Source organism: Triplophysa rosa, linkage group LG7, assembly GCF_024868665.1.
Source record: "Triplophysa rosa linkage group LG7, Trosa_1v2, whole genome shotgun sequence".
NCBI lineage: Eukaryota > Metazoa > Chordata > Actinopteri > Cypriniformes > Nemacheilidae > Triplophysa > Triplophysa rosa.
In genome coordinates this window covers 19,578,433-19,605,206 of record NC_079896.1, presented here as the reverse complement: position 1 = coordinate 19,605,206, position 26,774 = coordinate 19,578,433, and the positions used below count along the sequence as shown (strand labels likewise).

Here is a 26,774-nt window from a genome sequence, read left to right as displayed (position 1 = left end):
GGACAGCGAAAGTGTTCCCGATGGAAGTGGGCTGCAGGGGCTTTGTTTCCAATTCCACTACAAGGCTACTTAAGAAAGTGGGGATCAGAGGACAGGCCTAACGGAAGGTAGTCAAAGAACTTGCCACTGTCGCTGAGAGAAGCAGCCACTGGCTGTGGTTGAAACGGAAGGACGCAATATGGGCAATATGGGCCCAAGTGACCACGTAATAAAATGGTGTTGTGTTGTATTGTTATGCCATACGGGACCGGGGGCACTGAGCTTGCATTAACGGAGCCAGTGGGGCTATAACAGCCTTAGCCAACGGGTTGGCGCGTATGGTTGCGTTGATTTTGGTAATGTGTTGTAATGGTATGCCATACAGGACCGGGGGCACTGAGCGCGCATTAACGGTGTGGGTAGTCGTGGCCTAATGGTTAGCGAGTCGGACTCGTGACCAGAAGGTTGCCGGTTCGATTCTCAGTAAGGACTGTGGTGCCTTTGAGCTGCAGTGATAGCTTCCCACTGCTTCTGGTGTATATGTGTTCACCACTTGCAGTGCGTGAGTTCACTACTCACTGGACGGGTTAAATGCAGAGGTCACCATAGCTGACAAATAGGTTCATTCTCAGAGGACAGGTTCAGTGGAGGATAATCAAGAACTGGCCAGTGGTGCAAAAAGAAGAAGCCAATGGCTGTGGTTTAGGCGGATGGACACAGCATGGGCTGCCAGATGACCTTGTAACAATGCGACACATACCCATTACCCAGGTCTGATCAACCTGCGGTGGGCCTCCTTTGGCTGATTTTATCTTGTGATGAAGGGCCGAAACACCCAATGAGGCTGAGGTGCACAAATGATGATGTGTCACATTGATGGGAACCATACAAAGGGCATTATCAGCATCACCTCACCAAAAGGCATCTTTCACCCAGGATAATGGATGTGATGAAAGTGGGACACACAACTCATGAGATATCTCTCTGATAATGACAAGGAAAGGTAAGTATGCTATGTATTTCTATAATCATTTATCCCCTAAACACAGAGGATGCCTGCCCGACGAACCAGTGAAACCTCAGACCTCCTTTCCTCTATTCATATTCTTGACTGCTTCCCCCCTGTCATGCATAAGGCATGGGAAATGTCCTATTGGGCAATTCAACTGTGCTGAAATAGTGGGATTATAACACCTAGTCCTATTAAGCGAATCTAGAAATCATAAAAGCTTTCTCCCATTCAATATCATAAAAGACTTTTGAAAGACTCCAAATGCTTTTAGCCAAGGGTATCCTCTGTGACCGACTTATTCGTCTCAGAAAAATGTTGATACACCTCTTGTCAGTAATACCAACGCCATGTAGTTTTAAAGTAAAATCAAGAGTTATATTAAAATCAATAACAACTGGACGGATTAACTGAATAAGTCCAGAGGGTATAGCATCAAAGACAACTGCATACTCTTTAGTCGATATAGGAAGTTGAAATTTATTTAAGGATTCTTCATATGACTGTAAATGGCCGTTATTATGAAATAACTGCGTCACCAACAAAATATTATTTTTCACCCAATAGTCCAATTTTTTTTTAATTCTTATATTTAATATCTTTATTGTTCCAAATTAAGCATTTGTGGGGAGAGAAATTGTGTTTATAAACCAATAACCAATATAATAAAGCTTGCTTATGGAAATTAGATAACTTAACGGGAAGTTTATTAATGTCAAAGTTACAAAGTTACACTGACAGCACTTATAAACTACATCAGCATTCTGTCCACTACTTTATAGAGGAATGGGATGATGGATATGTAGCAACTTTATTGATTCGGGTGTTGTGACAGTAACGTTAAACCAACGAGCAATTTGAAAATTATGGAGGGGTTTAAATTTCTTTACATGCTGTCGATTGTGTGCTATTTAAAGATGTGGTAAATTTTTTTTATTTAAAAGCGAACTGGAAGCGACACGTACAGGCTGCGTGCACATATCATAAAGCTGCTGTATCGTCAGCTGGCCATTAATCTGGTAAACATTATACTAAAGATCATTCTCTCTATTTTGAATCATTCTCTCTACGTTTTGTTTATAAGACGGTAAGTGAAAGAAGTAGGCCTACCTAGGCTACTTTACATCAAGCATATGAGAAATGTAGTCCACAGGATGTGACATATTCCAACAGATTTTTGACAAAAAATCGGTAAAATACAGGAAAGAAACCTTGTAAATCCAGTTTATTGTATCGTGTTTTTATTGACGACCATATACAGTGTGTTGATGATTACATGAAACTCCCTTTTAAAACTGCAAACTTTTTTTTAAACATGAGCACATTCAGTCTAAGTGATGTTTAATGTTCATTATCTAATTGCTTGAGATAAGCGGTCCACATTTTGAAGATTGTCTTTTGAAACTGAACAGTCCCTCACATGAGCTTGACTTTAGATCTGTGTGCGAAGCGCTCTTTCTTAATACGACGTGAAATAAGCTTAGCCTGTTTGTAAGTGCAGCCAGGAACAGCAGGTGTTACTCGTCAGTCTCGAAATGATTTTTTAATATGAAACCAACTGTATTACAATTCAAGATATGAATCACAGTCTCATTTTCTGTCATTAGAATAAGTTATTCAAGGTGCAATACACTACTTCCGCCACTTCACCGGAAGTTGTACCCACGTTCACTTCTACAGTAGCGCCCTCCTGAAACTTGTGGATAGACTCTTTTACTGGAAGGCGGGACTTCCTTCACTAAAGCGTTCATATTGAGCATTGCATTTACTCCCCTTTATTGTTATGCAGTGGCGCATCTTGTTAATATCTATTATCTTTGGAGGCCAGTGACTGTGCAGTAAGTAAACCTCACTTATAAGCAGTGAACGCACAACTCCCATGCTGTACCAACCACTTTCACTTGTATTATGCTGGATCAATCATAATCATTCAGTCCTAGTCTCAGATGACATGCTCACAAATTGTCTTGGCAGAATGTCTAATGCCCATATCACACTTGCTGCTACTGGAAACACTTCGGGAGTTTCAAACTCATCATCTCATTGGTTAAATTTTACTGGATGTCCGGAAGATGGGTGTGTTGCGTTCTTTAACAGTCCACCTGGAAACAAAATGAACTGGGATTGGTCTACAAGTTGATCAAACAGCATCAGACCTTTTGCCATCAGTCGGAACATAGAATAATAAATACATTTCACAAGTACAATTTCACAGAATAGCTTTCACAGTGCATAATAAACCCCTGGACAAGATAAGGGCATAGGGCTTATTGCTACAGAATGAAACTCATTGTTATAATTTCATAGAACTGGTGTAGCCGAATCTATGAGTGGTAAACAGAGGCTTAAAAAGTCTAATTCCATGACATTGCTGCAACATACTAGTATCAAGACAGCTCAACCAGGCCTTGCCATTTTTTTGTGTTTCCATGGGTGCCATTGTTACAACATCAGGAAGAATTGCAGTGTAGTTCCTACGAGCAGTTTGCTGTTATTCTTAAAAAGTATTATCTTCATTTGGAGTGGACCTTGTAACTTTGTATATCTTTTTTATACTTAAACGGCAACATTACACACTAAATTAAGTTCAAAATGTGAAAAACATAATAGCACCCCTTTAATACTCAAAATGTAATTTTAGAAGCTTATTAGCAAAAAATAATAAAAGAAAGAAGTGGTGAAAGCTGCATTCATGTGCTGATATTTTGGTCTAAAGTTCATGGAAAGACAGAAGGTCTATGTCAAAGAAAACAAATTGTAGCACAGTTGTATAAAATCAGACCATTGTGCAAAAGAATGTCGCTGTCCCCACACATATGTATGCAAACTGCGTCACCTCATACGTTTCCATGACTACAACTTTGACAGTAATAGAAACAAAAAAGACTATTGTCACATTCTGTATGCACTTGAGAGAGAAGCCAACCTGGAAATGGCAAAGAAATGGGATCATTTAAACTCAAGCATAAATAAAAGACCACCTAAAATATTGTCAGTTGTGAAAGAGGTTTGCTAACTACAGGGTGCTAGCTCATAGGCAAGTCATACTAAGTAGGAATGATAAATTGTATGTTTTTCTATCAGACCTAGGATGGAGTATTGTAGGCTGCTCCACACCAGGCTACAGGGAATCAACGTTCTTTGTCACACTGTAACCACAAAGTGAACCAGATCATCAATTTCTTTAGGATTACTTGAAAAATATGACCCAGGCCCTGCCCCAAATGGCCCTCCTCTGAGTCCAAACTTGATGATGTTAGAAAGTGTAGGCTACCATGCCAATCGGCCTATGCAGCCCTGCATGGCATTACTCAGTCGATATTAAAGATATCAAGATTATATTTTCACTGAATATTATTCACTTTACATTATGTTGGATGACTTACTGTAGAAAACAGTTAATCACAAAAATGACTTCAGCTTGATTTTCAGACTTGATTATTATCATTAGTAGTAGTATACTGTACTATAGTATATAGTATTAGTAGTATTATTAGTATTATGCTTAACATTGCAATGGGTTTTGCGATTAAAGGGATACTTCACCCAAAAATGAAAATTCTGTCATTTACTCACATTTGAGTTGATCCAAATCTGTATAAATGTCTTTGTTCTGATGAACACAGAGAAATATATTTGGAAGAATGCTTTTAACCAAACAGATCTTGCCCCCTATTGACTCCCATAGTAGGAAAAATTACTTTATAGGCCTATTTTTTGTGTTCTATTGAACACAAAAGAAGACATTTTGAAGAATGTAGGACAGCAAACAGTTCTGGAGCACTTTTGACTTATTGTGTTTTTTCTGGTTATAGGCATTCTTCCAAATATCTTTCTCTGTGTTCATCAGTTCCAAATATCTCACCTCTGTGTTTATACAGATTTGGAACAACTCGAAGGTGAGTAAATGATAACAGAATTTTCATTTTTGGGTGAAGTATCCCTTTAAAACCCCCCAAAATTATCTGGTATATGAATTGATTTCTCAAGTCAATCGCTGTTACTGATCTGGCGCTGCAGGGTTCGATTAGTCAGGTCTGGATAGAGTCAATCCGTGTCGCTTTTATCAGGAACTGGATTGTCCATGACATGTGACAGATTAAAAACTTGAACCGAACAAATTTTCTGTTTACAGAGGAATCGTGAACTGGACAGCGGGTTAGCGTTTAATAAGAAGATAGATGATGAAGTTAAAGATCAAAAGGTAGGACATTTTGATGATTCAAAATGAAAGTTTTTGATTTCGAACCAAATTATTGTGAAGCAGGGCACAACACAAAAATAAGTCTTCCGTGTTGTTAAACAGTGGTTTCGTTAACATAGTCGTAGACGCTAGGTTTTAAATATAAATGTACTCTTTGAGGCTGTATTTTAATTGATATTAAAGGTCGCTTAATGTCATTAAACCGTGTGCTTTTACTCCAAACCTCATGTTATATTTTTCAATCGTCTGTTATATTACAATAAAAATCTAAGCAGATATAAGACTGTCTACTTTAGAGAAAAGAAATGAGTTAACTATGAATGATTATATCGTGATTTTAACATTACATCTTTATTCATGTGTTTCGTTAATATTTGGTAATCTATAATTATTGATACTTGGTAGGTGTGGGCAGGAACATTAATCTGATTAGAATCCTGATGTAGTGGTGTGAAGCAACAAGCTTTCTCAATAGCGAGAAGCTCAGACACTACACATGTCAGACGCAGAAATAATCAAATGAACGGTATAGATGTGAATGAAAAGCTGAGGGTAAGGTTTAAGTCTTGATGTTTGTCAGAAGAAGCCTGTGGATTTATGACAGTATGGAACTGTAATTCACATCACCTTGTAACGGTTTGTCAAAAAGAATTAAAGATATTCCCCAGCAGTAGTCTATTTTAACCTGTTGATCACCACACCTTTTTAATATAACGCATGTCATTTTAAAAATAAAACAAGCTATTTATTTACAAAACATATTTGTATATAAATATGCCCTTGTTATCTATGGACCATGTCAAATTGAACACTCAAATGTTAAAACTCATTCAATAATTTAAAAGATCTGTTATGTAAGTTATTTTATTAGTGACTATAAAGGCACACATGGAAACCACATAGTTTAGTAAACTCCTAGTTACAATGTTTTGTGTATGGCATTTTTTACATGTCTGCCTAGTGTAATTGTCATTATTTTTTATATTCTTGGAGCTTTGTGAGTTAGTGGAAAATGAGCTTTTTTCCGAAAGTAAAATTATTGACAAGCATGAAACAACTGAGCAGATTGCTGACATCACTGGAATGGACTATTTACACAGCTACTTCCTGGTTTTACAGTACTTATTGCTGCTAAGGTGTCTCTGGTGTTCAATGCTCCTACATTTTAGGGCGGTCACTTGATTAAAACAATAAGTGATTGTTAGATTTTCGTGTAAAAAGCCAGCAGGACCAAGTGCTTGTGAGGAAAGATCTTTTATAAAGGTTTAGTGTAGCATGGTTGTTCTAGACTAGAGCAACGTTTTTATAACTGATTTATCCATGCATGTCTTTTTTTTCATGTACCCTCTTATTATTTAATGTCCTGTGAATCGGAAGTTGCGATCCTTTTTCCTTTTCGCATTTTCAGATTTTAACTGAAGGTTATGAGGGCAAACGATTTTTCAAAAGAGAAATGCCCACATTGATAAACTATTTACAATAAACGCTGAAATATTTCATAAAAAATAGGCATTGTAATTTTTTATTTCACTGGGACTTTAATCAGAGTCAGAAACTTCCCCACCCCCTTCAAACGACATCTCTTTTCTGCATTACATATGTCTCGGCCTGAGGGCGGGACTACACTACCTGTCCAGTGGCCAGGCTTTCAGTTTCCAGCAATCCAATTACTTCCAGAAGAATTAAATCTAGGCCCATCTTGTATTTTTTCAATTCAGAAACCTTTAGTCAGATATAAATCACAAATGTATATGGTATCTTTAACCCCAGGTTAGTCATGTGACGTTATCAAATGTTCACGAAAATTGCTGGACCTTTTATTACGGTATAAGGTACTGTCATGGTATTGAATTATTACAAAAACAGATCGTAAAAACTACACCGTTGTCCTCTTTTTGACAGCAGAACTTTAAAGTTTGAGAACTTTAAAACAACTAAATATAAATATTAAAAATGTAAATACAAAACGGATTCAAATGCAAAAGAACACAACTGTAAATAACAATAAAAAACAATTAGAAGTTTTTTACCTATATTTGCCAACTTGATCTCCCATGAGCTTCATGACTTGCCTATGTCACACATTCATGCTTGGAACTCTGCTTTCTCGCAGCGTGCATAAAGTATACATATAGCGTTACAGAAAGACAGTTTTTGGGGTTTACAAAGTATTAATGTTTTCTTACAAAAAGATTGCTTCACACAACATTTATTCACCCACTAGAGTCTAATGCCGGCTCAGACTACAATCATTTATAATCACTGTCAGGTTATCCGATTTTACCGCCAAAATTTTTACTACTAAAGAGACTTAAGTTGCTTCTTTGAAGAGTAATCACTTTACAGTATTTTTTTGGAGCTAATATAATGGCCCTCATGAAATGGTGTTACAAAGTAAAAATATTTCAATTTCAATTCAACCTGGGGCCAGTTACGTAAACATAGCCGCTAAGTTAAGATTGCGTCTTAACAACTAGTCTCACTGACTCGCAATTAGTTATGACTAATCAGTCTTACTTTTCAGATTTCAAATAGTCCAGTCTACTTTTTTATGTAACCGACTTAAAATAAGTTATGACCAGTAAAACTAGTCTAAGCTGATTATGCAACCGGCCCCCTGATGTTGTACAGTATAAGCATGTAGCTTTACTTGACAGACCTGTTCGGGACCTGTTATGGGCGAAAAATAGTTTTCAGGTCAATTGTTTTGCCTTTATATGGCTTTATAATGTAGTACACCATTAGACCTATGTAATCAGTAGACCTATTATTATAATACATTTTAACAATTACAAAAAAACATGTATTGCTTCTAACAGTTGTAGGTTTTCTTATATTTGTAAGGAACTTCTGCTCTGGATTCAGTAAATTATACTTCCTTGACAGCATATGTGGCAGTTGGAATTTCTGCCACCAAAATATTTTTTTAAGTCACCATACAAAGGTTAACTTGCAAGGTTAACTAGAACGGACATGACTGTAAAACAAACATGAAATTTTCTTTGTGGGAGGATGTACGAAATTTCCAAACAGTAAAGATAAGGCAGAGATAGCTGCTGACAAAAATTGTCATAGTTATAGCCTACATGTTGCCTCTGTTTATGATAGTGATAACAGTAAATGATGCGTAGTTAAGCATCCAAGCCTAATCCCTAACCTTATAGTAAGTGTTAATTTATATTATTCAGTACTTTATGTGTTATAAAGTACTTCATAAAATAGTGTAACAAGAAAAAAGTGGTAAAACAAAGCCCCAGCAGTGCTTTGTAATGTTATGCATAGTTGAGCTTCCAACACCAAACAGGTGAAACTGTTCATAGACACCAGAGTGCAATGGCAACTGTCTTGTATAAACATTCTGTGTGCATCCAAATGTTGCAACTGGTATTTAGTACAATATTCTGGACAGAATCATGTGCACACTGTTATTGTGCACCAACTCGATTGCAAACATAATAAGTTTTTAATTTTTACATCCATCACCAGAGTTACAGTTGAGAAAACAGGCTTGACTTCAGTTGCTTATTCATACAGTATTTCAGCTGCAACTGTAAGCTGCTGTGTTAACGAAACATTTACAGACTCACACCTGTGAGTAAATGCAGTTGTCAATCCTAAAAACTGACAGTGTAAACGCAGCCTCTTTAAATCATAAACCTGCAAGTTACCTCCGAACAAGCAGTGCCATGGTAATTATGTGTATGGCTTATTATTATGTGTTGGGCTTCAGCTCTGCTCTCTGTTCAGATAAAACTGATTGTTTGTATCAGTGTACACATGGTGACAGGCAATCAATTTAAAAAGAATGAGTGTTCGACTGCATGCGGTGCTGCACAGTCCAGTCAGTGTATGACTAAAGAATGAGTAGATTACCCTAAAGTTTTTGTGTTGGTTACACTACTACGACTGCATAAGGTTAAATATAGATTAAAAAGACGAACACCCAGAGAACCTTGCATAGTACTTTTAAAACCCATATCCAATATAAAGTATTTTAAAGCAACACGAGAACTTTTGCTTATGGTTCCCCCATGTGGTTGATAAGCGCAATTGTCCGTCATCAGTGTTGTAAATACTGTCGCTGTATAAGCTTCCCCATGGGTAACGCAATACACGTGAGTGCAAACACTAACTTACACTCAACTCGTTATGGGAATAGTGCCTATCATATTAACTACAGATACCTGTCTAGATACCTGTAGACATTAGTCTACATGCATGAACTAAGGAATCAACAACTTTTGACCATAAAACATTTAATGTGGTTTTGTAGTCATCGTTTACAAGCATAACACGAAATTCGTGACGAGGCACGATCATGCTATGTAAGCTATTGAGACCTGGCAACATTACATTATCTCTAGTCTACCTTATGGTTATAAATTGTGAACCAGTAACGTTAGTGCGCCAATAAACAACCTGAGCACATCCTAATAACCAATAAGCTCAAAAGTACAGGACAGTAAAAAAAATGTACATATAAGACTTACAAATCCAGTAGCAGGAAGGCTAGGTCTCTATCCGTTTTGCAACCCATTGCCTCTTGCAGCTCGCGCCACCAAGTGTAACTGTGCGTTCAGACCGCCGCCGTCGAGAGCGTCAAAAATCGCTCTGGCCGCCCTGCCAACAACACTGTAGAAAGAGTCTTGGGCGTGCTGACGCTCTGACGTAGATCGAAATCTTATCTTGTATTTAAAGGGGCCGCAAGCAAACAAGCTTGTTGATCTTGTGCAGACTGACCACAAGAAATTGATCGGTGGAAAGAACTTTATTGTAGTTACACGTTTGCTCACGAAATAAACCAATTAAAAGCCATTTGTGTGGTGTGGCTTTTGTGTTCATGGTTAAGTGCTAGTCTAATTTCAACATTATAGCAGACATTTACTAGCCTTGGTCTTTAATTAACATAAATTTGTGTGCAACCTAAATTACAAACTCTCCTGGTCGAAATGTAACGTTAGCTTTAATGCAGTTGGTCAAAGCGGAAATATTCTGCAGCAGTAACACTGTTTTGCATGCTCTAGCGCTCAAGTTAGCATGAAATTCCCGCTTATTTACAGAAAATGTATAACATTAATGCACATCATCAGCAACTTACCAGGAACACAAACAATCTCAGACACCTTGGTCCACGCATCATTTTTTTATTTATGTCCCTGTATGCAAACAGGGATGCGTCGTATAGGATTGAGAAACCCGCCACTGCAATTATCAACTTCGCCTCCATTTTGCTTGGGAACTAATGTGGTCGGAACCAAAGTTTACAGGGCTGCTTTCTCTGGAATCATCTCAAGCGATTGACTTCTACGTTCCGATTGGTTGCCGCCGAACCGCGTCATAGCTCATTATCATAAAGTTGACCTGATTTCAACTCTCCTTGACTCCTCAACGGCCAACACGCTCCTCGCCGCTGTTCGCCGCCAGCTCACATTGAAAATGAATGACTTCCGGCCACTTTGACGCTCTCGACGGCGGCGGTCTGAATGCACAGTTAGTCCGTCAGATATTGATTCGTGTTCGGGCTCGTGTCCAATTACTCTCTCTCGTTAACTCTTTTTTTTTGCTGGCTCTGCCAATGTTGATGGTTTGGAGACTTGCGTTGAACTAGATTGTTTCGTTTTATTGTTAGTTGTTGGCTAACTTCACCCAGGCTACGAGTAAAACGTGATGTATGCCGTGAAGCAGGTGATGGGCGGGGCCTATGAACCTACTCGCTCACCAAAGTTACAAGTGTGATTTCAGCCCATAGAGGGCTGCTTGGGTAGCAGCGGCAGTAAAATTCGTCCAGTTAAGAGTTGTCCTACCACTAAAATAATTTTAGAGAGATTATTTTAAGGTCGAAAAACTCCCTAGTGTTGCTTTAAGCAGATAAATTGAAGGTTAGTAAATTGAGACAATGGAAGCATTTATCAGGCATTTCTGAACCGTGCCTAATCTGTGCTGGTTAACTTGGAGAAGTTTAACAGAATGGCAATCCTTATGAGGCAATTTAGGCAATAAAGGATGGGCTCTATGCACGCGTTACTTCCGTGTTTAACGGGAAGAACCCTCGTCAGTTTCCGGTTGGGGAGACTTAAAGTAGAGAGAAATGGGAAACTGAGAAAATAGTTAAATTTAGCAGATACTATACATTGCGACACAACAGTGGATAGTAGTGCTGTTCTACCATATTTGAAATGATACATTCATAAGTTTACATGTCATTATAACATTGAAATACGGTAGAACAGCAACACAGCACGCGGAAGTAACACGTGCATAGAGCCCATTGACATAATTTTACCCAGATAGTTTGACATTTTAATAGAGTAATTTATAGATTGTACTTGACACAAGTTTATGTATTTACAGCCAGTGTTATATTAATAAAACGCATTACTTCAGGTTTGGGCTGTCACAATATCAAATTTTCACTACACAGTTATCAAGGCCAAAATAATTTACTATAAACGCTTTTTGAAAAATTAAGTCATTAATTTAGTTTATTTTGTGTTTTGTATTTTATTTGGCCAATGAATCATACTTAAAATACAACTGTAGGGAGACAGAGAGACATATTTTAACTGTTAAGGTAAAAATCTTAATAGGTGCTTGTAACAAGAATAACACATAGTAGGAAGGAAGAGGCTGGAATCAGGGATGACTACTGCTGGCAAGTAAAGCCTTTTTATTCTTAAACACAAAATAACACTTGCGCTTCTCGCGCTAATCTTAACTCTCCTTTTCATACTCGTAAACTCATTCCTTTCCATCTCGCTTCCGGGTTGTCGCTTGCTGGAATGAGACACAGGTGTTCATGATTTTTGTCTGCCACACTCAATCCCCGCTCGTCTCCTCACTCTCTCTCCCGCTGCAGACTTCGCTAAACCACGCCCCTTCTGCCATATACCCCCACCGCCTGACTCAGGCCGGGGAGCCATCCGGCCTGCAGCCTCCCCCCCTTGCCTGGAGAGGAAGTCGGCCACAGCCATCTGTGCACCCGGCCTGTGGATCACCTTGAATTTGAAGGGCTGAAGGGCTAGATACCAATGGGTGATTCGGGCGTTGGTATCCTTAATGCGGTGGAGCCACTGGAGAGGAGCGTGGACCGAATTGGTGTAAACCAAACGGCATGGTCTTTTCTTTGGATACTGGTGTTAGGGGGATCTGCCAGTAACCTTTTGTTAAATCCAGTGTCGAATAAAAGTGAGCAGCACCCAGCCGGTCCAACAATTCGTCGACTCGCGGCATCGGGTAAGCGTCGAATTTTGATACGGCGTTAACCTTGCGATAGTCCACGCAGAACCTAACCGAGCTGTCGGTTTTGGGCACCAAAACTATCGGGCTCGCCCAGTCACTGGTGGACTCTTCTATTACTCCCAAATCTAACATGGCGTCTAATTCTGCCTGATCCACCTTTTTTTGTGTTCAGGTAAACGGTAGGGTCTACTACGCACCACTACCCCAGGCTCGGTTTCGACATGGTGCTGTATGAGGTTCGTTCGGCCAGGAAGGGGAGAGAACACGTTGGCAAACTCCGCTTGCAAGCGGGCCAGGTCAGTGAGCTGCGAGGGTGAGAGGTGGTCTCCCCCTGGGGCCAGGGCAATGGATTGTGGTTTTACATTTGCCTCTGGCCCGAGATCCTCCTCTGCGGACACCACCATCGCCAGCATCACTGGCTTCACCTCGCTCAAATTTTTTAGGAGGTTGAGGTGGTAGATTTGACGTGCCCCCCCCCCCATCTGATCGGATAACCTCATAATCGAGATCACCAACTTGCTGTGTGACCTCGAAGGGTCCTTGCCACTTTGCAAGTAATTTGGAGGAAGATGTTGGGAGCAATACAAGCACTTTCTCTCCCGGCATGAATTTTCTCAGGTTAAAGCCCCGGTTATACAGACAGCTCTGTTTGTCCTGGGCCTGTAGCAAATTCTCCAGAGATAGCCGCACCAGTGTCTGGAGTTTTGCTATCAGGTCCAAGACATACTGAATTTCGTTTTTGCTCGATGAAGGTCCGTCCTCCCAAGTCTCCTTCAGGACGTCTAGAACTCTAATCACTTATCCCAATTCTTGGCATCCTCGTGCATGAATTCACAAATCATAGTCTTCAACGTGCAATTAAATCGCTCCACCAGCCCGTCCCTTTGTGGGTGAAAGACGCTGGTGCGAATCAATTTAATGCCTAATAATTTGTAAAGTTCGCGTAATGTACGTGACATGAACGCTGTGCCTTGATCTGTGAGGATCTCGCGGGGGATCCTCACACGGGAGATGATACGAAACAGTGCCTCCGCCACACTCTTGGCAGAAATGCTACGGAGCGGCACTGCTTCGGGGTACCGTGTCGCATAGTCCACCAGGACCAATGCGAAACAGTAGCCTCGTGCAGATCGCTCTAACGGCCCGATGAGGTCCATACCAATTCTCTCGAAGGGGACCTGCATCAACGAGACATTCACCAACTGACGCGCACCACCTGCGCACGTTGTCGTGAATGCCCGGCCAAAAGAATCGGGCCATGAGGCGACTTAGTGTATTGCCCTGCCCTAAATGACCTGCCATAGGTTACTATGAGCTCTTTGGAATCAACAGCTGGGTTATATCCTCTTTTGTCCGAGTGTCTTGGGTCACTCGATATAACCGATTATTCCTGATAGCAAAATACGGATAGGAGAGGGGACGTGCAGGCTGAACCGGCTGCCCGTCGATGGATGCGACCTGTTCAAATGCTCGCTTCAGTGTCGCATCCTGGGCCTGCTCCAGGGGGAAGTTATCCCGATCTGAGAGGAGTAACCTCTCGATCTCGCGCGCCTCCCCTGAGTCAGGTGCCGACGGGCCCGGTTCCACACTGCCCGTGTGCACGCAACCTCCCCTACCATGCTTCCTCTTTAACCAAGATACGTCCGCACAAAGTAATCCCAATAATTTAGGAAAAGCCGGCCAATTCGTCCCCAGAATTAGCGGATGTCTGAGGTGAGGATTAACCGCCACCTCCACACTATGCTTTTTTCCCTTAAATTTAATGGGCAGACTCGTTAGGGGGTATTTTACCACATCCCCGTGCACACACCGCACCTGAACCTCGCGGCTTTTACCCCCTGCCTCAAGCCGAACCAGATTTTGGTGGATGGAGGTCTGGTTACAACCTGAATCCACCAACGCCTGGTAGGTACCCCCACCAATACTCACGGGTATCTGGTACAGGCCAGCCAGACCAGGGGCAGCCCGTGGCGTGTCAGGGACCCGGATTAGAGTTCCCACCTCCATCACTGGACACCGATCGATGAAGTGATCCGGGTCCCCGCAACGCCAACAGGCCGGCCCAGACCTTCCCGCCGCCCTGGCGGCAGTGGGTGAGACAGACGGCTGGCGTGAGGAGGCCGAGACAGTCTGTGTGGTATCCGTGGTCTCCATGCCGGAAGGCCGCGTAGACACAGCGCCTCTCCCCTCCATCAGTCCAGATCCATACCCTCCTCGGCCACGAGGAGGGCCTCTTCCTGGGAAAGGCGGCCGGGTCCGGGGCGCGGGTACCGGCCGGTTCGTTGGTGGTGGTAGTGTGCGAGGTGTGGAGAGAGACACCGTTGGGAGAGACTCCCCGATTCCAGGGCACACGACCAGGTGATCCTCCGCCAACTGGATGGCTGAGTCCAGCGACGCCGGTCGGTGGCACTGGACCCACCCCGCCGTCTTCCGGGGCAGGCAGGTGACGAATTGTTCCAGTACCACCTTGTCAATGATGTCCCCGACGCCGCTTCCCTCAGCCACCAGCCATTTGCGGCAGGAGTCCCGGAGCTGCTGAGAGAGCAGGTAGGGCCGACCGGCTTCTGCCATCCCCAGCGACCGAAATCGCTGGCGGTGTTGCTCTGGGCTCCGGCCGACCCGCTGCAGGATGGCCTTCTTCAGCTCAGCATACACCAGGAGGCTCTCTGGGGGGAGTTGTTGCGCCGCCACCTGCGCCTCGCCGGAGAGAAGGGGTATCAGCCGGAGGGCCCATTGGTCCCTTGGCCATTCGCTGGACTCGGCGGCCCGCTCGTAGAGCTCCAGGAACGCCTCGGGATCGTCATGTGGGCCCATCTTCTGCAGCATCAGGTGGATCGGTGGGGCCGGTCCGGTGGGGCCGGTCCGCTGGTACCCCCCGTCTGAGCCCCCCGGTGCATCCAGCTCCGGAATGCCTCGCGGTCCTCCTGTTGGGCCCGCAGAATCGCCTGGAACCGGCTGTCCTGGTCCTCCCGCAGCTGTAACAGGGCCCCGTGTTGTTCCTGGTGGAGCACCGTGAGGGATGTAATCACCTCCGCAAACGGCGAGGTCGGCGGACTCATCCCACCGGCCGCGGCACTCCTGCTTCCTTCCATTACTCCCGGGTTTCGGTACCACTGTAACAAGAATAACACAGAGTAGGAAGGAAGAGGCTGGAATCAGGGATGACTACAGCTGGCAAGTAAAGCCTTTTTATTCTTAAACACAAAATAACACTTGCGCTTCTCGCGCTAATCTTAACTGTCCTTTTCAGACTCGTAAACTCAGTCCTTTCCATCTCGCTTCCGGGTTGTCGCTCACTCTCCTCGTCCGCGTCTACCAGCAGTAGTCCCGATCTCTTTCCTCGATCGGCTCTGCCTCACTGGCTTTTATGCCTCCCCACGCCACTTGCTGGAATGAGACACAGGTGTTCGTGATTTTCGTCTGCCACACTCAATCCCCGCTCGTCTCCTCACTCTCTCTCCCGCTGCAGACTTCGCTAAACCACGCCCCTTCTGCCACAGTGCTGAATAGTTTAATCTATTACAATATGTGTAAATTAACATGATAATTATCATCATGGTTTTCAATAGAATGGCTATTTTCAATACCGGTATATTGTGACACCCCTACTGCAGGAAAAGCTGTGGCTTACAACAATAGTTCTTTTTATTCATGAGTAATGCATTTACTGGAAATGGGGTGGAATGCAAATATCTTGTGTTGCTTGCAGGGTGTTGATGTTACCGAATAAGTTTTGTAACGGATATGCTCTTCATACGCGCTTCACCTAGCATACTTCAAATCTCTAAATGTTACACCATTTTCAACAAACGAAAAATCACAAAAAAGGTACAAATCTTTAACCAATTCATCTTCATAATTAATCTTATAATTTATCCTAACGAAGTTTGGAGGAAAAGGGGGGATATTGGATAAAAGAGAGAAAATGACATCAGAGAAGGGAAGTCGGAAGTCAGAGCGTGGTGGAAATGGCGTAAACCTGTGGAGCGTGTGTTTGTGTTTAAATTTTGGATTGCCATGAGGGAATTGGTAGCTACTCAAGTAAACCTTGTGGATATTACGTCCCAAATCTTTGGATATGTATTCAGCACAAGGAGAGTTTAAAAGATGAACCGACGGCACTCCTCTACAAACAGTGGCACGACACAAACAGTTTGAAGATTTTTTTCACTTCTTTTTCACTACCATGCCGATAAAACTTGGGAAATAAGTAAATGGACATGTAAAGGACTCAACGACCATAGTGGATTACAAATCCTATTAATCCGGAACGAACTTTCTCTTACATTTTGAATGTTAGATTTGCATTGGGGTTTGGTGAGAAGTTATTTAATTGTATCGTATGTTTTTGTTACATGCTCCTAGGTAGATCTTGCGCGTGTGCGTTCTCAAATGTTTTGTTTTGTTTATATATACAGTATATATATGAACTGATTTAATAATAATTTTGTTATTTAAACATTTTGGACTTTGGAGTGTTATTTAATTGCTGAACGGGTCAAAGAGAGTTTTTCGACAGTTAATTTAAACTGTCTGGCGCCCAACATAAATTCTAAAAACTCTTTCAAGACCACTACGTTACAGCTTTGAGAACTTTTTGTCATGTTATTCATTCTACCTTATTTGGATTCACCTTGACAGAAATTGATTTTCAAAGAGGTAGCCAGAAAATCCAACAAAAAAATTTTTATTGTAAATTTTGTGTGACCTAAACTGTGTAAAATTTACGTCAAAAAAGTACTCCCTTAATGTTTACATGTATTTCTGTAACTCTAGTAACTATCATATGTGGTATCATTTGAAAGCTTCGAGTCTCTAATTTCTGGAGAAGTGCAGAGTTTTGGCATTTATCATGCATAAAATAACTTATTTAGGCTGAAATACTGTACATCATGTCCCCATGTCATAGCCCCTTTAAAATCATGTATGTTTATGGTCATGAACATTTTTCATAACGCACAAATATGTCCAACATTTTCAAATTATATATCAAATGAAAGCTCTTATTCTACATAATATAGATCTCTAGCTGGATTTATTGATATTTTACCACAGATCGAATGCAAGTCGAATGAATTATGATGTATGATGAAATTGATATTTGTAAACAAACAACACATCCATCGAATATCTAAGCTTATAACTGCATCCCACCATTACACTTAGCCACAAAATGCTACATAATCTTTTTTGTTAGGTTGTTTTCTACAAAATATGTCCATTCCTACCTCTTTTTGTTGTTTTAAAAGTTAAATATCTGGTTCCAGTGTCTCCCATCAACGTGCTGCGTCAGCAACGTGACATAAAAGCTTGGATAGTTAAAAATTCAGTAAAATATCTGAACCTCTGTCTATCCACATGAGATGCATATCAAATGGAAGCTCATACTCTGACCTCTATGTAAACCCATCATTTGTCCAAATAGGCAAATCGGAGGCTGAGATATGGGCAACAGGGGAGGCAGACCAAAACAGAACGAGCAAACTCAACACTAGGGCTGAAACGATTCCTCGAGTAATTCGAATACAAAAAATCATTGAGGCAATTTTTGTTGTCTCGAAGCCTCATTTAATCCATTTAACTACAGTACACATGGAGCACTGCGTTTCCCCACGGACCGTTATTACTGACGCACAGCCCGCTAAACTTTATTCATGTTACAGGGCTCTCAAGTCTCACGCATTCACAGTGAGACACACACATTTTAGTCTGTTCACACGCTCACACGTGTTTCTCATGCTGATAAATAAGTGATAGCTTATTGAAATTGTGAACTGCTATTTGACTTCGTTTTAGTCTATTTTGCGAGTGAAACTTGTTTTCCAGCTGCATTGAGTCCATCAAACTAGATGCGGACTTGTGGACGCCGAATCCTGTTATTTACACATGTCATCTGGCTGTTCTGCGTGTCTGCGTGAATGAACTGCACAGTTTAACGTGCTACACGTGTGATGCTCATACATTTGTCTGTGTCTGCGCTGAATGAGGACATGAACTTCACCTCCAGAGTTGCTCTGAGAGTTTATTTCACGAACATGTTATTGTTTGAGTGAAGAAACAGACATACTAAAAAATAAGCGTCTTCCGACAACCTGCCAAAATAAGTCATAGGCTATATATGACTATTTAATAGTAAAAAAAATAAACTAAAACTAATTTATATAAACTAAAGGGTAAGTTGTGGCCTAGTGGTTAGAGAGTTGGACTCGCAGGAAATGACTGAAGTGCCCTTGAGCAAAGCACCTTACCCCCATTTGCTCTGCAGTGATAACTGCCCACTGCACCCTACTTGTAAGTCGCTTTGGATAAAAGCGTCTGCCAAATAAATAAATGTCAATAAATGCATCATGCATAAGCTGAAGTTGGTTGTTTACCTTTGAAATTATTCTTTCTATTTTTATTCATGTTTTTTATTTATATATTTGTATTATATTGCATTTTGAATTTAATATGGCAATGGAATGTACTAAATGGGTTTAGTTTTCACAGATATTAATGTATGCAATTTCAGCAATAAAAACTTTAATTGTTCTAAAAAGGAAACAAATTGGTTGTTTTACTCATTTTAAGAGACCTGTCTTATTTTCTCTTGTATATTTAGTATTGCTTTTTAATAAAGAAAAAGAGTACTTATTATCCGAATACCCGATTAATCGATGGAAAAATCAGTAGAATACTCGATTAGTAAAATAATCGATAGCTGCAGGCCTGCAGCCCTACTCAACACCAAGTTTTGCTTGTTACATGCAATTTTGAGAGGTTTACTGTGAAATTACACAAAACTATTCCATTTTTTATACCACTGTATGTGGTTATGGGGTCTGTTTAAAATTGGGTATGTCAAATTCAGGCAGAAATCCAAAAAATGGCCCAGAGTTTAACAGCTAAATTATTAACATTAACATTAATATTAACATGTTTTTTCAAATACACCCCCATCCAAACTAAATATCCCCCCAGTAGATTTCTACCGTTTCCAGCCCTGGAGATAGGCTTACAGGTTTATAATCATCCAGAAGTTCGTTCAGAGGTTGCTTTATTGAAAGATATTTAATTTCTTTGTCTCCTTACAGGTAGCTACACCATGAGTATTGGACAGAGGGGCCAAGGTGACCAACCAATGCTTTCAACAGCACAGCCAAACTCCTCCTGTAAACTGCAAGTTCAACGCTCACAGTCCCAAAATAACATCACCATTCATTTCTCTGCTCTTGGTAAAGAGGATGAGGAAGAGTCATTATATGACACAATCGAGAATGAGAGTGAAGAGGATGTAACGGCACTGGAGGCCAAGGAACATATTTTTTATGAAAGTGAAATTAATTCTGAAGGTGATGTTGCTTCAGGTGTACTTTCAGATGAATCTAAACCACTACCATCCATCTCAAGTCAACACAACACTTTGTGTTTGGAAGAAAGTGTAGCCATCCCTGTTCAGTTGGGTTCTGCTATGGCTGCAGAAGAACCTTCTCCCTCAAACCCAATCCAATCTTCCCCCTCCAAATCTGTGTCCTTGCCCTCCATGGATAAAGCCATTCTCAGCATCATGAAGTCTCTCTCTATTGATGTTGAGCCCCGGGAAGGCATTCCAGCTCCTCCTTCCATGCGTCATCGCAAGCTGAAGAAAGGTCTTGTCAAGTCATGGTCTACAGACACCAATCAGGACTCTTCAGGGTCAAACCGCTCACCAGAGTCACCGTTACAACTATTTAGGCAGTTCACTCAGCCTCGGTCCGCAAGTGCCTGGGACTCCAAAACTGCGCCCCTCTCATCCTTAATCTCAACTGACAACCAGACGTATTCTTTTAAAGTATCTGAGGTGGAAGCACGTTTTGAGGACACTAAGCGTCGCCTATCTGAGGTCATCTCAGATCCCTTAAATCTTTTCAGTAAATTAATTGGGGATGAAGGTACAAATATCTACAGACCCAAAGCACTTTCATCCAGTATGTCAGAGCTCGGAAGTTCTTCCACACTTTATGATCACTTAGAGGGCAACAAAAACTACAGTATCAAAGAGGAGGAAGACAATGTGGAAGACAAGCATACTTCTGGTGTAGCTGAGCTGGCTTTAGCAGATGATTCCAGAACTGTGAAACCGACCTCCTCATCTCTAGATTTGGACAAATGTTCTATGTCAGCTTTGGCTAAACAAGAGTATGAAGAGTTTTGTGAGCTTTACAGTGATGACTTTGATTCGTACACAGAACCAGATGGTGACTGTGATGGTATAAATGGAGAAAGTAATCAAAGTGTTGACATGGTCAGTGAAGATGACCTGGATGTAGAACCAACTTCAAGCATCCCATACAAAACTTTACTGGGTTTGACTGTAATGATTTATGGATATTTTGTGCTACCTTTCCCCCCCTATATTTGTGGTATGTTCATGGGGGTAGCACTAGGGTTTATGTTAACCATTGGTGCTGTGTGGTTATCAGGCCCCAAACAAACTGGTAAAACAATTCGATTTCAGAAGGGATTTTGGAATGTGGCACATCTGGATATCAAGGAGCCAGATGTATTCAAGGTTAGTATTTTTGAATGCAGATGTTGTTTATTGTTAATAGACCACTTCGGATGACGTATACAGTGTTGGTTCAATGCTGGTCCAGGAGAACTTCCTGTTTCAGTTACACAAACGTTTGAACGCAGACTTCAAAATGAGAACAAAGCTGAAGTTGACGAGGGTCTGTGACACGTTAAAAATACAAACTTTTTTTCACAGATTTATTTTAACATGCAAACTGCAGCATAACAAATACATCAACAACAGCACCTGCATTCACATATTATCACATTTTCACCAACCTGCGGCGTTTTGGACAATGGAGAAAAACTAAAATAATATAAATCCAAAGCATAAAATAAACAGGCAAGAAAAAACTGAAATAATTAACAAATTATGACAAAACGAAAACACAGAAGAAACGTGTTGTACCGAAATTCGACTCCCTTACTTCTGATTGGTTTATTCACTTAGGATGCTGCTTTGTGATTGGTCCCTATCTCTAAATCCCACCCCTGCCCCACACCTAATCCTAACCCTAACCTTCGTAGGGGAAAACAGGAGAGTCATAATCTCACGGAGAGTACGATTTTGATACAACACCGGCAAAGTTTATTTCTGTCAGAAAGTTTTTTCATCAAATAAAAATTGCAGGCCTACCTCAATCCAAAGCTTGGAGTTTTTATTTAATAAAGTAACATGTTTACGTGTTGTGGTGACAGTCTGGAGCTTGTTGACAATTAGACCCGAGGCAGAAAACACTCTTTCAGATGGGACGGATGTCCCGGGAATGTAGAGATAACACCTCGGGAAGCGCGTCACATTTGCTTTCCACCAGCCTTGTCTTAGCTAAACATATATACATCCGATCTGCTATACCACCCGAAGTACAAACATTATTTTTTACTTATTCATATTTCACATTCGTATTTTTACATCACGTCTAAAAGGCAGGGAAACCACCGGTCGCGCCGTTTTCTTCTCCTTTCCAAAGCGCACGGGCAGCCGATGCTAAGCATCCATGAGATAAGTTTATGTAAAGAATAAATAGATGGATAGCACTGAAATTCCCTTGCAGTAACGCCGCTATTAGCTTTGCTGAGCCGTAGACATGCTGGGAAGACAGAGAATGTCACAGCGCATTGTGAGCACGATTGTCCCGTGTCTACATTTAAAACAAAGAACTTGAGCTTGAGCAAGGCTGGCAGTGGCACTCCGTTTGGAGGAGTAAAGCCCTGACAAATGTGGCCTCAACAATCAGATGAATTAACACTTGTCCAGTTTCGTCAAGTGACTTGCGTGATCGGATTTTAATCTGTCTCGAAAACGTTTCGGAGGGCATTTACACCTAGTCGCATGCGTCTGCACGTCTTAATGCTTAGCATGTTTGTCTTTCACCATACAGAAAACTAAAAACATGTACGATTTAATAGTTATTTAAAAACGTATTATTAAATTATTAAACTTAAAATACCTTTTAAATCGTTTAACTGATAGTATTAACCGGTCAAAATTTTAACGATCGGTTAACGGTTAAACGGTCAATATGAGCATCCCTAGTTGTCAGGAGACGCGTGGATTACTTTTGTATTGCTTGTATCTGCTTTTTGAACTGTCTTTTTATGAAAGCTCTTAAAGGAATACTTCACCCAAAAATGAAAATTCTGTCATCATTTACTCACCTTTGAGTTGTTCCAAATGTGTTTAAATTTCTTTGTTCTGATGAACATAAGGAATAATGCTTATAACCAAACAGATATCAACCCCCATTGACTCGCATAGTAGGAAAAAAACAATGGTAGTCAAAAGTGCCCCAGAACTGTTTGCTGTCCTACATTCTTCAAAATGTCTTCTTTTGTGTTCAACAGAACAACAAAAAAAAGAAAGTAATTTTTCCTACTATGGGAGTCAATGGGGGTTGAGATCTGTTTGAAATTTGTGTTCAAATTGAGTAATATACACTCGGTACGCTCGTGTTATTAGCGGTTGATTTTTATTAATTGCCAACATACAAATCTACAGTAGACCAACCATTTTGAAGGTATTAAAATTGTAATAAATTCAGTAAAATGGTGTTTACAGCAAGGGCACATTCCATCTAAGTCAGAGAAACCACAGCGTAAGATACACCAAAGGTTAGGATAATATGAAAGGATAATAGTTTTCCAGAAAGCAAAGATGTATTTGCTGTTTACTAAAAGGAAGACAGTTCAAAAATCGTTATGAATGAGTGGTAATATAAAAGGGATAGAGACATGCTTTGTAATGGGAAACAGTACTAAATAGTTCTAACAAATAGTTGATGGCTCAATCACATCTACACTCTTGAAGTGATTGCAACAGACTCTAGAATCAGGGGTGATGTTGAAATGCTTGTATCTAATGCTGAGTATCCCCATGTGCGATAAACTCAGCATTGCGTAAAACCTTTGGGAAGCTTTACGAAATGGGCACAAAGCTGAGAGAAACCGCCCCTACATTGCAAGTATTTAAACTTTTTAGAACTTGGATGGGTGTAATTTTATTTCTTTATAATGTTCTTGCAGGGCTGGATGAATGAGATTCAGGACTATGACCCAGAAACCTATCATGCAACTATGACTCGTTCTGTGTTTGTGCGTCTGGAGGGCTCAATGCTGCGCCTCTCTACACCCAATAAGAATATTCCCCGACGAGCCTCTTACGCCGAACCCAAACCAGATATAACGCATATCAGTCAGAAAATCTACAAACTCACAGACAGCAAGGTTTGGATACGGCATGTTTTTTGTCTGAATTTGTTTGTGCATTACAGATGACATGCTAATTTTTTTATTCTTCTTGACATGTTACAATACCACTTTCTTTTCAGGTTTTCTTGGTTCCCCAAAGCCTTGCCAGAAAGCGCATTTGGAACAAAAAGTATCCAATCTGCATTGAGCTGGGAAAACAGGAGGACTTTATATCTAAAGCAGAGGGAGAACATTCTGTAATATCAGAGGAAGGAGAAATCGAAGAGCCCTTTGTCACTCTTTACCTATTTGGAAGAACAGGCAGAGAAAAAGAAGAATGGTTCAGGAGGATCTTATTAGCATCCAAGCACAAGTCTGAGGCACCACATAAGGTCTCAAGTCTCCCAGAAAGCAAGAGCTGTGAGTTAAAAGATGGTTAACCCAATGATAAACAATTTTGTGATGATCATGTGTATTCATGGAGCTTATACTATGTATGTTTTTTTTAATCTTATGAAACGCAAACCGCTAGTTTTATAATGAAACCATCACTAGTGGATGTAAAGGTCTGTTTAAGTACCTTAAAAATGAATCCAGTCAGTTCTATAAAGTCATACTTTTGCTGTACATTTTTGTTCTATTATAGCTATCATTCTGCAATATGAAATAAAGTGTAATGGTAAAAAGTGCATATAAAGCTTTTGATTGGCATACTTTTCTTTTCTAGCTCTGCCATTGTCACACAGCAGTAGCAGTGGAGGCCTGGATGAGTTGACAGTCGGTGCCAAACATAAACCCCTCATGGACTACAACACCTATATGGCCAAATACATGTTACCACAGACAGCCAACAGTGCAGCTGCCAGCCCTATGCAGAGTCAACATGGTAGCCCTGAATTGAGCAAAAAGGTATTGCTTTCTGTGTTGCAGTTTGTAAATGTACATGTATTTTTCTACGCAACTTACAGCAATTGCATGTTTTTGATCTTCAGTTACCTAGCAGCCCTGTGAATGAGGACAGTTCTTTTTCTTGGCTCAATGCTGTCGTAGGTCGCATTGCTTGGGATTTCTTAAGGGAAAAGCAATGGGTGGACTTTGTGTCCAAAAAGATCCAGATGAAGTTAAGTAAAATTCGGGTAAGCATCTCCTCTTCTTCACCCCATCCTTTCATTATATTACAGATTTAAGTTATAATTATTTGAGGCTGGTCGGGTATTTCCCCTAAATGAACACTTTTACCAGCCAATAAGTACAGAAATCGAGGGGGAAAACAGCAGGCAGGGGATGATACAATAAATTAACCATTTATTGAACAATCTTAGCTGTGTTTTACTGTGCCATGCATTTGAAATGTTAAAGGTAGCCTTTCATATCCTCCCTCTGATCATTTGGATCACCAAAATGTTCCACATACCTGTATTCTGATATTGTCTGTTGCTGTTTATTACAGTTGCCATACTTCATGAATGAACTAAAGCTAACAGAGCTGGACATGGGGCACAGTACTCCCAGAATCCTTACATCCTCCCAGCCATCAGTGGATCATCAAGGTAAGACACCAGAAACTGTTTTCTACTCATTTTACTTTTTTTTTACTCAAATTTTGTATTTTTTTACTTAGATGTATGTAGCCCAGCATTAAAGGTGCTGTGTGTAATATTAAGGAGGATCTACTGACAGAACTGCAATATACAGGGATGTGATTTTTCCGTATTTTCAGACCTTGTTGGACGACCCGTGTAAATTGTGCAAAACCAATCTATTTTTTCACAAAGGGGGGTGGGGGTTTGCGATGCATCATCATTCATTCAACTGGTAAACTGGTCATTGATGCCTTTTACATCATGCACGTTTATTGAGAAGCACAGAACGACTGCTTCATTTGGAGCACAATAATCAGTTGTGTTGGATTTTATATGGTGCTGCACAGATGGATCGGTGTATGACATCATCAAAGTACATTTACATTTAGTCATTTAGCAGACGCTTTTATCCAAACCGACTTTGACTATTAACCGAGTTCAGGGAGCAATAAGCGATATGTCATACAGGAGCAATAATACAATAGGTGCTAATACAAAGTTACTAGTTTCAGCAAAAGCCAGACCACTACCTGTTGAGAGAAAGTACTCTTAAAGTACTGTAAGAACAGACTGTTCTGTATGGTTTCAAAACGCTCTTGCGGTACTTTTATGTTATACTATCGGTCTGGCGCAGCCCCGCATGCAGTCCAACACACCAACACATCCAGAGAGTGCGTGGAAAAGACACCACATATACTGTAGATGGATTAGTACTTAATTTATTTATTATAAGTAAAAGGAAAAATAATATGTGTTTTTATAAGTCATAAAAACACATATTATTATTTTTACTAACATTCATTTTCATTTCAGTGGGGAACTGGACAGTGTTTTGACAGTGCAAGTTACAAAATGCGGTAAAACCTTAACATTTTGGAATTCGTAGTCATCTGATATTCATTACAGCAACATTTTTGATGTTGACTGAAATAGCGAAATGGCCATAAAAAATGTAATGGCTTGAAATAATAATAATGGTTGAATTACTACTCGTTTATAAGTCATGTTGCAATAAAGGGTCTAATAAATATGGAAATGGAAATGTACAAAAACAGCTACATTTTGCGTTTTTCAAATACTGATATTCATGCTGATGACACTACAGCACGAGTTAGCGGCACTTTGTAGTGGTTGTTTGTGGAACTCTCATGAGCTCACAGTGTTCTATTTTAATGTGTACAAATTATTAGTGAAATTAATTGTTGCTGATATAAATAAAATAAAAAGTACTGTAAAGTACTGAAGATATGCTGCTTTTTAATCATATGTAACATAGGCTTAAGACTGCTTTGCAAATATCATCCTATTTGTTTAAACATTATTTATGGGACTATTAAACATGTAACTGATAAAACTAATATTGATCATCAGTATCAGGTAATTAAACTGGTTTGTATATTGTATGTATGAAATGTTTGTTTCAGGACAACAGGATTAAAGTATTTAGCCTCATTACTAAAGTTCACTTAGGACTTAACATTTTATTATGTACATTAGAAACTATTTTTCATGTTTCATTGTCATTTTATAATATGTAAGA

The 26,774-nt window shown here is 40.5% G+C and overlaps 1 protein-coding gene across 3 annotated transcripts in view; it reads left to right on the top strand.

Moving 5' to 3' along the window:
* The first annotated feature begins 5,050 nt into the window (after positions 1 to 5,050).
* The window catches only part of LOC130556764 (testis-expressed protein 2-like), a 36,746-nt gene continuing 15,022 nt past the window's right edge, over positions 5,051 to 26,774 (top strand). For all 3 annotated transcript variants that reach the window (XM_057338043.1, XM_057338042.1, XM_057338044.1), the window contains exons 1-7: positions 5,051 to 5,192; positions 19,505 to 20,961; positions 23,487 to 23,687; positions 23,792 to 24,071; positions 24,379 to 24,560; positions 24,644 to 24,787; positions 25,102 to 25,201. In XM_057338043.1, the coding sequence (XP_057194026.1) occupies positions 19,516 to 20,961; positions 23,487 to 23,687; positions 23,792 to 24,071; positions 24,379 to 24,560; positions 24,644 to 24,787; positions 25,102 to 25,201 (2,353 nt within the window). In that variant the 5' untranslated portion in view covers positions 5,051 to 5,192; positions 19,505 to 19,515. The remainder of the gene's footprint in view (positions 5,193 to 19,504; positions 20,962 to 23,486; positions 23,688 to 23,791; positions 24,072 to 24,378; positions 24,561 to 24,643; positions 24,788 to 25,101; positions 25,202 to 26,774) is intronic.